The 13,869-nt window shown below is 41.1% G+C and overlaps 1 protein-coding gene across 6 annotated transcripts in view; it reads right to left on the reverse strand.

Annotated features, from left to right (window-relative positions):
- Window positions 1-13,869, reverse strand: part of Csmd1 (CUB and Sushi multiple domains 1) — a 1,642,848-nt gene that overhangs the window by 314,319 nt on the left and 1,314,660 nt on the right. For all 6 annotated transcript variants that reach the window (XM_006508931.4, XM_006508930.4, XM_030243874.1 and 3 more), the window contains one exon: window positions 4,844-5,032. In XM_006508931.4, coding sequence (XP_006508994.1) covers window positions 4,844-5,032 — 189 coding nt within the window. The remainder of the gene's footprint in view (window positions 1-4,843; window positions 5,033-13,869) is intronic.

Consider the following 13,869-nt stretch of genomic DNA (forward strand, 5'->3'; position numbering starts at 1 on the left):
TCACATCCTACTGCGAAGGTCAAGAGTGCTCATCAGCCACAGTGTATTTCCATTTGGGAGAAATTAGCAGGTGAGGTAGATGTCTCTGTCAACCTTGATCCTCTGATGGATACACAGGGCTTTCTGAGCCTCCCATTATCAATGATCTAAATAAAAAATATATTTAAAAAGCCCACAAGCTTAAGGAAGGGGGAATTTTATATGTGGAGAATGGAATGAGATTCTCAGCTAATTCTAAAGGGAGTAGGGAAAAAGATAAAACCCAGACTTTCCCTGCAGGATCCCTACAGCAGTTGACTATTCATAGATGGCCATGTCTCTGTTCCCTCGGCAATGCCACCAATTTAGCCACATAGAATTTGAATTACATGAACCTATTTCTTCATGCACTGTAGAGCCTTTTTGGGGTAGTTATAAAAGCTACAGTGAAAAAAAAAAAACCTTACTTCTAATTTCCTCGAGGCTGCTACTCTGTGAGTTTGACATTTGTGTTTCTAATATCTACCTGCCATCCAGGACAAGGACAGGTTTTATCAAAAAGTCCCTTGGAAAGATGACTAAAATGTGCAGAAATAAAAAAGGATACGAGGGTGGGGTAAGATGGGCAGGTTGACATGGTAAGCTCCCACCAATGATCAGTTGGTATTGACCTCTGCTTAGGTCTCAGTCTCCCTGGCAAATCATTGACTAAGGGCTTAAGCCTTGTCTTACTAACACTCTTCATGCTCTCAGGCATAAAAAATAAATACTCAAAGAGGTCTCCGACATCCTTAAGATTATAATCTAGTAGTAAAAGCCAAAATCAAATTAAAAATACAGGTAACAAAGTGAGAATTATTCTGCAAATAAATAATATCACGTAGCCTTCATATCTCAAAGGCAGTCCAGATGTTTAGTCTACAAAGTGCTGTTGAGATGGCAAAAAGAAGGCAAGCTGATGTCCCTAACAAAGGTGGATACCCCATAAGGGGAGACATGTTGGTAGGATGTGGGGGTCACTCTTCTTGTATTGCCCAGTGGTACGGGGTCTGATGTCATTATTTTGACCTGTTTTTACCACCATGATGGTAATGCACATCTTCCTGCAAAACTCACAGACACCCCCCATGGATGTTGTTGTTATTGTTTTCCATCATTATCACCTCCTTTCTCCACCCAAGTCAGCTCTAAGATCATGACAAGTGTTGTCTAATATTACACTAAAGATTGTAGACTCAGTTTTCATTTCTTGGATCCAAGACATGGGACTTAACATGCTCAGGACTAAGTATCTACCTTCACTGAGGATTGAAGGAGTTGACATATGGGGACTATACTTCAGGCCAGAGTCCTTTTCCATGAGACAAGGTTACAAGAGAGGGAAGAATGGGGTGTCATAAATTATGCTCTCTCTATGTTAGCTACCCCGTAGTAGCCACAGGAGCTAAAGACCCTCAAATCTACACAGCCTCTTCCTTGAGTTATTTCCCTCTACCTACATCATGCCTTTGTTGTCTTCACTCTGTCTTCTATTCCCAATGTCATGTCTTATATGTGGTACTTCTGCCAAAGCCCAGTTCAGCTTTCCTGTGTGTATGATGCTACAGAAGGACTCCGGGACCTTATATGTCCTAGACATGTGCTCTCCCGACAAGCTACAGAGCTTGCTGTGCTCTTCAGGTTTTAGCTGGTATATTTTGGTCTTTTGTTCTAACTGAACTCTGAGATCTTGTACTAGTCTCTTCTTTGAAAAAATTCTATGTGAAATACAAATTCTTATGCTTCATTTTTTTCTTCCTTTTTCTCCTTTTCAGCAATTTGTAAGTGTGTGTGTGTGTGTGTGTGTGTGTGTGTGTGTGTGTGTGTGTATGATACTAAGTAATCAGAGCTGTATTTCAGTTTCTCTCCATTGCAGGATGACTTGTGACCTTTCTATGGTTAACAGAAACAACTGCCTATGTCTTGTTATTTACTTATTTGTTTATATTGGACTCATATTCCCAAAAGAATTATTGGACAGATGCTGTGCAGATTAAGGAAATGTTAAATTAGGACTGCCCACATTTAGAAGGCAAGAACTTATAAACACAATCCACAATCGTTTCCACTATCAAAGATGAAGAACTTTGGCAGTGGGATGCTAAGGTATTTTCCCTGTGTTCTGTCCATGCCCAGAGACTAGTGTTAAGCATCTTGAACTGTGTTTCATACCTCCACTCTCAGCACCGAGCATTCACCCTGATCCCCACATTCTCCTATTCTCTTTTACTTCTTTTGCCTCGAATCAAATTATTTCTCCAGAATCAAGTCTCTTCAGGAAGATAGACTTTGAAAGATGCCTCCCAGGCCTCTCATTGCACATTATAAGTTGTATTTATTTGTTTTGTTTTGTTTTTTTTTCATTACTTATTCCTAGTCATTTTTCTTTCTTCACTTGTGGAAGCCAGAGGTCACTATTCAGCGCCATTGCTTATGGAGACAGAGCTCCATTCACGTGAGTGAATTTAAAGCTGTGTAGAATACTATGCTGATGCTCACTGTTAGAGGGCAATGAACATAATTGTTTTGCAAGTAAAGGTTTGCAGAAAGAATAAACAGTTTGCAAAAATATTTAATAACAACATTTCTAAAATGATTGGTGTATTTGTCCTTTACCAAATAGAAGGGAATGCCTCCAATGCTCAATTTATTCCTTTACAATCATAGCGTGCTAACAATGGCATTAAAAGGGAACAAACGCAGTGCTTGGAGAAGAGAAAGAAAAGGTTTATCTTTTTTTTTTTCAGGTGAGATAAAATATTATAATTCATTCTAATTTATGTTCCCTTGCTGAGTGCTATGAATTTTTAGAGGTTTACATTTCCTACTGATGTATGATTTATTGCAATAAAAAAAAGCCTGTGAGATTCAAGAGATTGTGTGAGATTAGAAAGGGCAAGGAGATTCTCAGAGCTCAGTGTAAATAGCCATGACTAAATAAAACTCTCATGCTGAACTCTAAACTCTCTTGAAATGTGAAGATTTATTAATAACCTTTCATTGTAGGCTTTTTAGTCCTGGATAGGTGCTACAAGGTGGCATAACAAATCACATTAGGGATCCCCTTGGATGGATGAGATTTCAAATTAGCATAAATCTGACTTGGAAGACAAAAGACAAAATGTCTAAGTTTAATGCACTTTCATTTTCTCTAGAAAATCCCATTTATAACTGGCCTCTCGTAACATCTCGGCTAACTACTGATCACATGGCCATTCTAGTAGAGCTGAGCCCCACTTCATTTCTAAGTCATTCCCTGTCTATATATTTGTTTTACACAGAACAGGCAGCACGAGTGATTGCTGAGAAGAATCCACCTCTGACTGTCAACTTCAAATGGGTCAAGCAAATCCTTTCACTTGGAAGCATCATTTCATTACCCAGCCAGTCACCTTGACTATGTGGTGACAATGTGGTGACTGTTTACTGGTGGACAAGGACACATCAGTCACCACCCAGTCCCAAATTTCACTGTTCAATTCCTCATAGCCATAATGGAAAAGTTTGCAACTCAAACAACATGACCCAGTACCCTGGAGGCTGAGGTATGGAGGTTGCTTGATGGGTTGGGATGGACTACACAATGAGATCCTGTCTCAGAACAAAACAAGTAACAAAATAAACATGGTGACCTTAGGAGTAGATGACAATGCTATTACATCCTATAGCATCAAAGAACACTGTCTCAGCTACGTTCTGCCAATAGTGAACAATGTGTGATTTTCCTGAAGAAGGTCATCGTGCCCAGTTTTCCATCCTTTGTGCCCTCCTACTAGATAGTCCCAGAGATGTGGAAATAGCCTGCTCTGCAGTTCTGTGCAGAGTCCAGAATTCCCACTGATCCAGTGTGTTTGCCTGTAAAGGCCTTCATCTACCCTGAGTGCTCCACTTCTTATCTGCATGCACCATGCAGTGGTTAAGCCAGTACTTTGGTACAAGTTCAAGGATTACTAGTTCTTGACAGTAGTGAAAACACACCTTCCCAAGAGCCTGGTATTTGTATCTAATATTTTGAGAGAACCCAAGTGTTTATTACTCATATAACATTATAAAAGGGGTACCTACAGTATGGGAAAAGGAAAGGAAGTCGAGATTACATGTGTATGTAACTCACATTTAAGTATTTATTTTCCATATACCTATATGCTTTTCTAATAATGTTACAACAGGGCATATTCATGAGTAAAGCGATCCAAGTGATCACAAATAAAGCATTTTCCTAACTTTTAGTGTAAAATTGAGAGAAACAGTGATATACAGTAATCTATAATCTATTTCTAGGAGCAGATAAGAAGAGAAGGAAAGATAAATGATGACACATAGATAATCTAAAAGACTATCTGGGGGCCCTTAGGCCCAGCAGAGGTATTCTGGGAAAGGTCAGATGTCAGTAGGACAATGTATGTTAGTTCTGAGGAAATTCTGTATGTGGACCAGGGTCACCTGAGTCGGAAGAGAATGAGACTTGACCATCTGGAGTGTTTAAATAGAGCACAAAGCCTTTTAGGCCTTCTATAAATAAACACTTATAAAAACATATGCGTAAGTGGGCTCTCTCAGTCTCAATGTTTGTCAGTACTGTTGCACAGCAGACCACAATTCTTTAATGTTAATAAAGCTTATTCCAGTTAATAGCACAATACTGATGAGCAACTTTCAAATGTGCTGTGCTTTAAGAGTACAGTTTCTAAAGAGAACACATTCTCTGCTCACGTTGGGTCATGTCAGGTGCGGGGCACCGTGGCCCACATGTTCACATGTCCTCTTGTCTCTACATACGTTTGTTGTACACTAGCTTAACTCTGCCTGCCTGGGCGTCACCTACCATCACAGCTGGGCAAGGCGTGGTTCCACTGATGGTTCTTCTCACAGACGAGGGGCTCATCGTCACTGAGTGTGTACCCAGGGTCACAGCTGAAGGTCACTGTAGACCTGATACCAAAGTTACTGCCATGGCGCTGACCATTTACAGGGATGCCTGGGTCCAGACAGGAGTCGGATTCAAGAGTCACACCTGCATGGGCAAAGAGGACAGAAGACTGAAAGGCTTTCTGGATAATTGAAAAAAAAAAAAACAGTGCCATAACATAAGCGATAATATATTCCTAGATATACACAGACCCAGGGAATCATCTAAGAGAACTCTTCATTACTGAACTGATCGCTTAATATCCAATAGTCATTCACGCAAAAAGCAATGTCTCCAAATACTTGACCTTGTTTTTCAAATGAAAGACAGTCATGTGTTCCTCTTCAGGTCCTAGAGAAATGGTACAACCTTGAATAATTCATCGAAGTCTTTGAATTTTACCTTTGTTCCCCAGAAAAATCAATGGACTGTTAATGGAACAGCAAGCTAGGTCTTATCCCTTCTCCTCTCTCCTTGATTTTATTGTTTGCATTCCAGTTAGGTTTTGGAAGCTTCACTGCCATGCTCCTATACCCGACACACACAGGCAAGCACACATATGAAATGCAGTTTACAGCTGCATGAGTGTGGGTTTTCTAAAAATATATTTTATAGACTTAACTGTAGAATATAAATATAGAACTACAGTTTTAAAATCTCCATGCCATCTGCCACTCGCCCATGCCACTAGATAAGCTGGTATATAAAAGGAAGTAGGTCACCTCATCATGAGACTTTTTTTTTCTTTTCTAGAATAATCTATTCAAGAACATGAGAATCAGAGAAGGGAATGTTATTGCAATGTACTTGTAGTTAGAGAAGTGAAAACTCCCTTACAGGTTTCCCCTCTGGCAGTAAGCTCAGACATGGACTGTGATCATAAAATGTTCTGGCTTTCAGTCTTTCATGGCCCCAACATTGACCTCCTGGATCCTGGGTCTGATCAATTGGACTTTAGTAGAGTGAAGTGACTAGCTGAGCTAGGTTTTCCTTTACGTGATTAAACAAGTGGTTCATAGAATCCAGAGTAACTGTTTAAACAATAATAATGTATCCCTAGTAGTACAGGAGACTGTGACCCCAAAAGGGGTAGAAGTGGCAGGCCACAGAGAGGCTAGCTGGGGTAGGACAGCGTGTGAGTACTGGGCCTTTCCCAAAATTCAGCAGCACCCTGATATCCTGGGTGGATATTTCCTGGGAGTCATTACCATCCTGGATATCCTGGGTGCTTCATTAACCTAGTGATCACCTTGGTTGCTCATAGTTGGAGTTCTCTGAGGGCCAAGACCATCCTGGTTATACACCCTGGACATTTCCTCAGGACTCTTCTGTTATCGGTAGTTTTCTAGCACCAGGACCATTCTGCATACCGCTGTGGGCTCTTAATTACTGTATCAATTCTTTCCAGCCAACAGGCACACAAGTGGAGAAGGATCTTAGTCACCCCTTCAGTGATTCCTTCAGCCATGCCTGTAGACTCTACCTCCTGGAGAACCTCCTCAGGCCTCCATATTCTCTGATAGAGTATGCCTGCCATGCTCTGATTTCTTCCAGGCTCACCCCATATGCTTTCCCTGTCACAGGATGGATGGAGTGTTTTCATTCTGACAGAACTCTTGGAGTTAACAACTGAGCAAATAAATAATCCCAGGGCAGTCTGGGAAATCTGTGAACTTAGAGGTTTGAAGAATGTAGAATTCATAGGCTGTGACTTGAGCATCCCCCAATCAAACCTGGTGTGGATTTTCAGTCACATTCTCAAAAGTTGGAGGTGGCTAGACAGTGATAGGACAAAAAGCAAATTGAAAAGAATTGTATTACTTTTACCAATACTTATTTGCCTTAAATGGTCATTCTAAGTCTTTAAAAACAAAGGGCCAAAGTTTCCATAGATACAAAGCACAGCAACACCCACTGCTCTGTGGCAGGTTACGTGAGCAGGACCAGCAATGGTGAGCACCAGATTGCAGAAGTCTTACCCTTGTCTTTATTCCTTTCCCCTTCTCTTCCCTCTCCTTCCCCCTCCCCTCCCCGTCTCTTCCCTCTTTCTTCTTCTTCTTTCTACCCCTCTTCCTACCCCTCCTATCTCTCTTCTCTTCTCTTCTCTTCTCTTCTCTTCTCTTCTCTTCTCTTCTCTTCTCTTCTCTCTTCTTTCTTTCCCTTCCAATCCCTTCCTTTTCCCTTCATCCCCTCACTTTTCTCTCTCTCCTTTCCCCACCCTCTCCCCTCTTCTTCTCAGTACCCTTCCTGCTCCTGTCCTCTTCACTCTCTGTTCTCCCACTCTTCTCTCACCACACACACATCTCCATTTTCTATGGAATCATATTTTACACTCATAACTTAAACAACATGCTCCCACATTGCTGATGCAGAAATGGCCATGGGGTGATGGCTTTCTACAACATGGGAGGCACTTATTTTGTGAGAAATATTTACAATGAAATTCATGATTTATAATAAGATCCTATTCCATACAAAATTTGCTTAAAATATAGAAGGACTGTTAAACAAAAGCAAACCAGAATTTTGTGTTATCATTCACTTCCAATGATTAGAATTACATTAGAAATTAGAAATACATCTTGAAACACCTAGAAAACCATACTGGATACCCATAGACAAATTAGCTTATGCTGTTTTTTTAATTTTCTTTTTCTTTTTTAAAGACCAATAAACAGTAGTACAGATATGAGTAGAGAAATATGAAAGCAGTATGTTTCAAATTTGGGGTGTGTGTGTGTGTGCTCGCGCGCGCACGCACGTACATGGGCATGTATGTGCATGTGTGTGCATGCATGCATGTATGTGTATGTACATGTATATGTGTATCCCTGTGTGTCCATGCATGTGTGTATTTTGGTAGGATCACAGTCATGTGTTTTATCCTCAAGTTGCCTAAGGCAAGGCTGGTCCAGGAATTCCCCCAAAGCTGGGAGGCGGGAAACCACACACTGGATGCACAAAGAGCAGTAAGGTCAGTCTTGCAAGGATGCACTGAGATTGGTGCTGATCAGGATTGTTGTGTATACACAGCTGCATCCTCTGTCAGAGCTGTATCTCAGCCTGGCCTCAACCTCACATCACAAGGAGAAGATGGATCAGTGGACAGTTTTTGAGCAGAGTGATGCATTTTGGTTTTGTTCTGTTTCTCAGCTGAAACATAGTGCTGATATTTGACCTAAATATGATGCAAACATACTTCTTCTCAGCACATGGCCTTTGTGAAGAGGTGGCAGTGAGTGTATGCGTTGGTGAGTGAAGGCAGGTGACTTGTTTTTATAGTCATCACTATAAAACTATGTGCGCTGTTCACATTCCCATGTGTTTCGAGGTGAGTCCTGCTTTGTGTCAGCTGTCAGTCACAGATTGGGGCAGCTAAGGTGTCAACGTGTACACCTTCCTTCCAAGAAAGTGTCACAAATCAGACACAAAAAGATACAAGAGATCAAATATCTTAACTCTTAAATTTTGTTTGTTATGTATATGTATAAATATATGTAAATATATTGCGTGTGTGTAGATATTTGCCATATATATGAGATACACAAAGAGTTCAAGAGTGTAGTATGTCAGAAACTCTGTAGCTTGAGTTACTGACAGCTGTGAACAGTCAGGTGTGGGGCTGGGAACTGAACTCCAGTCCTTTGCAAGAGCAGGAAGTGCTCTTAACCACTGAGCCATCTCCTCAGATGGCTCACCACATGTGTAGGTATTGATGTGTGTATGAGTGCAAGTATGAATGTATGTATACATACATACATACATACATACATACATATGTAGCACAACTAAGTTTTAATTAATTAATTAATTGGCAATCATTTGGGTTCCAAAGTTAGAACTTATTATCATTTATTTTTAATGGAAAATATTCCTAACCATACATGTCCAAATGTCCGTATAAATAAAATGCAGGGAAATGCATTTAGAACGCCTCTGCATCTGAGTAGCAGAGGTTCTGGGCAGGGAATCGATGGTGGAGAAGGAGAGGAGGCAGGAATAGGTTAAAGAGGATGCAAATATTCCATTTGTGCATTTATAGAATGGTATGTATGTGTAATATATAGCTATCACTGAAAGGTAAGCAATTTGTTTTTGATTATATTAACAGCCATAAATCTCATGCCCCCCACAACCATTGCTCCGTTGGGGCTGCAGCTAGTTCCTGCCAGCCTTCCTCTTCACTCAGATTTCCTGTGAAGGACTTTCAGTGGGGTCTGAGTTTTGGTTGACTCTTGTTAAGAACCCATTCCTGTGAGGCAGCCCTCTGGTAAATACCCAAAGTATATTTATATAACTATGGCTATAACATGATACGTTCACAGCTTCAGAAGCTGAATCACAAAGCCAAGCTGGGAAGAAAACAGCCTGGTCTGCTGAGCACACTGGATCTACCATGGCCTACTGACAGTTAAGTGTTCACAGCAATTACTTGGCATTCACTAAGCACAGCTGGGGTTTAATTCCTGGCAACCTCTGATCTAATGTTCGCCACCCTGGAAAACCCAATTGCGTGAACTCACAGACCAGATAGTTTTCTGCACAGCACCCTGGCCATGGACGCCACTCATCACTCATGAAACTGCTTCAAGAAAACACCCGACAGCAGCAGCGGTCGCCATCTTGGTCCGGGACCCGCCGAACTTAGGAAATTAGTCTGAACAGGTGAGAGGGTGCGCCAGAGAACCTGACAGCTTCTGGAACAGGCGGGAGCACAGAGGCGCTGAGGCAGCACCCTGTGTGGGCCGGGGACAGCCGGCCACCGTCCGGACCAGAGGACAGGTGCCCGCCCGGCTGGGGAGGCGGCCTAAGCCACAGCAGCAGCGGTCGCCATCTTGGTCCGAGACCCGCCGAACTTAGGAAATTAGTCTGAACAGGTGAGAGGGTGCGCCAGAGAACCTGACAGCTTCTGGAACAGGCAGAAGCACAGAGGCGCTGAGGCAGCACCCTGTGTGGGCCGGGGACAGCCGGCCACCTTCCGGACCAGAGGACAGGTGCCCGCCCGGCTGGGGAGGCGGCCTAAGCCACAGCAGCAGCGGTCGCCATCTTGGTCCCGGGACTCCAAGGAACTTAGGAATTTAGTCTGCTTAGGTGAGAGTCTGTACCACCTGGGAACTGCCAAAGCAACACACTGTCTGAGAAAGGTCCTGTTTTGGGCCTTCTTCTTCGGCCAGGAGGAGGTCCAAATACAAGATATCTGCGCACCTTCCCTGTAAGAGAGCTTGCCAGCAGAGAGTGCTCTGAGCACTGAAACTCAGAGGAGAGAATCTGTCTCCCAGGTCTGCTGATAGACGGTAACAGAATCACCAGAAGAACAATCTCTAAACAGAGTCAACTATAACTACTAACTCCAGAGATTACCAGATGGCGAAAGGTAAACGGAGGAATCTTACTAACAGGAACCAAGACCACTCACCATCACCAGAACCCAGCACACCCACTTCGCCCAGTCCAGGGAACCCCAACACACCTGAGAACCTAGACCTAGATTTAAAAGCATATCTCATGATGATGGTAGAGGACATCAAGAAGGACTTTAATAAATCACTTAAAGAAATACAGGAGAACACTGCTAAAGAGTTACAAGTCCTTAAAGAAAAACAGGAAAACACAATCAAACAGGTAGAAGTCCTTACAGAAAAAGAGGAAAAAACATACAAACAGGTGATGGAAATGAACAAAACCATACTAGACCTAAAAAGGGAAGTAGACACAATAAAGAAAACTCAAAGCGAGGCAACACTAGAGATAGAAACCCTAGGAAAGAAATCTGGAACCATAGATTTGAGCATCAGCAACAGAATACAAGAGATGGAAGAGAGAATCTCAGGTGCAGAAGATTCCATAGAGAACATCGGCACAACAATCAAAGAAAATGGAAAATGCAAAAAGATCCTAACTCAAAATATCCAGGAAATCCAGGACACAATAAGAAGACCAAACGTACGGATAATAGGAGTGGATGAGAATGAAGATTTTCAACTCAAAGGTCCAGCAAACATCTTCAACAAAATTATTGAAGAAAACTTCCCAAATCTAAAGAATGAGATGCATATGAACATACAAGAAGCCTACAGAACTCCAAATAGACTGGACCAGAAAAGAAATTCCTCCCGACACATAATAATCAGAACATCAAATGCACTAAATAAAGATAGAATACTAAAAGCAGTAAGGGAAAAAGGTCAAGTAACATATAAAGGCAAGCCTATCAGAATTACACCAGATTTTTCACCAGAGACTATGAAAGCCAGAAGAGCCTGGACAGATGTTATACAGACACTAAGAGAACACAAACTGCAGCCCAGGCTACTATACCCAGCCAAACTCTCAATTATCATAGAGGGAGAAACCAAAGTATTCCAAGACAAAACCAAATTCACGCATTATCTCTCCACGAATCCAGCCCTTCAAAGGATAATAACAGAAAAAAACCAATACAAGAACGGGAACAACGCCCAAGAAAAAACAAGAAGGTAATCCCTCAACAAACCTAAAAGAAGACAGCCACAAGAACAGAATGCCACCTTTAACAACTAAAATAACAGGAAGCAACAATTACTTTTCCTTAATATCTCTTAACATCAATGGTCTCAACTCGCCAATAAAAAGACATAGACTAACAAACTGGCTACACAAACAAGACCCAACATTTTGCTGCTTACAGGAAACTCATCTCAGAGAAAAAGATAGACACTACCTCAGAATGAAAGGCTGGAAAACAATTTTCCAAGCAAATGGTATGAAGAAACAAGCAGGAGTAGCCATCCTAATATCTGATAAGATTGACTTCCAACCCAAAGTCATCAAAAAAGACAAGGAGGGACACTTCATTCTCATCAAAGGTAAAATCCTCCAAGAGGAACTCTCAATTCTGAATATCTATGCTCCAAATACAAGAGCAGCCACATTCACTAAAGAAACTTTAGTAAAGCTCAAAGCACACATTGCGCCTCACACAATAATAGTGGGAGACTTCAACACACCACTTTCACCAATGGACAGATCATGGAAACAGAAACTAAACAGGGACACACTGAAACTAACAGAAGTGATGAAACAAATGGATCTGACAGATATCTACAGAACATTTTATCCTAAAACAAAAGGATATACCTTCTTCTCAGCACCTCATGGTACCTTCTCCAAAATTGACCACATAATAGGTCACAAATCAGGCCTCAACAGATTCAAAAATATTGAAATTGTCCCATGTATCCTATCAGATCACCATGCACTAAGGCTGATCTTCAATAACAAAATAAATAACAGAAAGCCAACATTCACATGGAAACTGAACAACACTCTTCTCAATGATACCTTGGTCAAGGAAGGAATAAAGAAAGAAATTAAAGACTTTTTAGAGTTTAATGAAAATGAAGCCACAACGTACCCAAACCTTTGGGACACAATGAAAGCATTTCTAAGAGGGAAACTCATAGCTATGAGTGCCTTCAAGAAAAAACGGGAGAGAGCACATACTAGCAGCTTGACAACACATCTAAAAGCTCTAGAAAAAAAGGAAGCAAATTCACCCAAGAGGAGTAGACGGCAGGAAATAATCAAACTCAGGGGTGAAATCAACCAAGTGGAAACAAGAAGAACTATTCAAAGAATTAACCAAACGAGGAGTTGGTTCTTTGAGAAAATCAACAAGATAGATAAACCCTTAGCTAGACTCACTAAAGGGCACAGGGACAAAATCCTAATTAACAAAATCAGAAATGAAAAGGGAGACATAACAACAGATCCTGAAGAAATCCAAAACACCATCAGATCCTTCTACAAAAGGCTATACTCAACAAAACTGGAAAACCTGGACGAAATGGACAAATTTCTGGACAGATACCAGGTACCAAAGTTGAATCAGGATCAAGTTGACCTTCTAAACAGTCCCATATCCCCTAAAGAAATAGAAGCAGTTATTAATAGTCTCCCAGCCAAAAAAAGCCCAGGACCAGACGGGTTTAGTGCAGAGTTCTATCAGACCTTCAAAGAAGATCTAACTCCAGTTCTGCACAAACTTTTTCACAAGATAGAAGTAGAAGGTATTCTACCCAACTCATTTTATGAAGCCACTATTACTCTGATACCTAAACCACAGAAAGATCCAACAAAGATAGAGAACTTCAGACCAATTTCTCTTATGAACATCGATGCAAAAATTCTTAATAAAATTCTCGCTAACCGAATCCAAGAACACATTAAAGCAATCATCCATCCTGACCAAGTAGGTTTTATTCCAGGGATGCAGGGATGGTTTAATATACGAAAATCCATCAATGTAATCCATTATATAAACAAACTCAAAGACAAAAACCACATGATCATCTCGTTAGATGCAGAAAAAGCATTTGACAAGATCCAACACCCATTCATGATAAAAGTTCTGGAAAGATCAGGAATTCAAGGCCAATACCTAAACATGATAAAAGCAATCTACAGCAAACCAGTAGCCAACATCAAAGTAAATGGAGAGAAGCTGGAAGCAATCCCACTAAAATCAGGGACTAGACAAGGCTGCCCACTTTCTCCCTACCTTTTCAACATAGTACTTGAAGTATTAGCCAGAGCAATTCGACAACAAAAGGAGATCAAGGGGATACAAATTGGAAAAGAGGAAGTCAAAATATCACTTTTTGCAGATGATATGATAGTATATATAAGTGACCCTAAAAATTCCAACAGAGAACTCCTAAACCTGATAAACAGCTTCGGTGAAGTAGCTGGATATAAAATTAACTCAAACAAGTCAATGGCCTTTCTCTACACAAAGAATAAACAGGCTGAGAAAGAAATTAGGGAAACAACACCCTTCTCAATAGCCACAAATAATATAAAATATCTCGGCGTGACTCTAACGAAGGAAGTGAAAGATCTGTATGATAAAAACTTCAAGTCCCTGAAGAAAGAAATTAAAGAAGATCTCAGAAGATGGAAAG

This window comes from Mus musculus, chromosome 8, assembly GCF_000001635.26.
Source record: "Mus musculus strain C57BL/6J chromosome 8, GRCm38.p6 C57BL/6J".
Taxonomy (NCBI): Eukaryota; Metazoa; Chordata; class Mammalia; order Rodentia; family Muridae; genus Mus; species Mus musculus.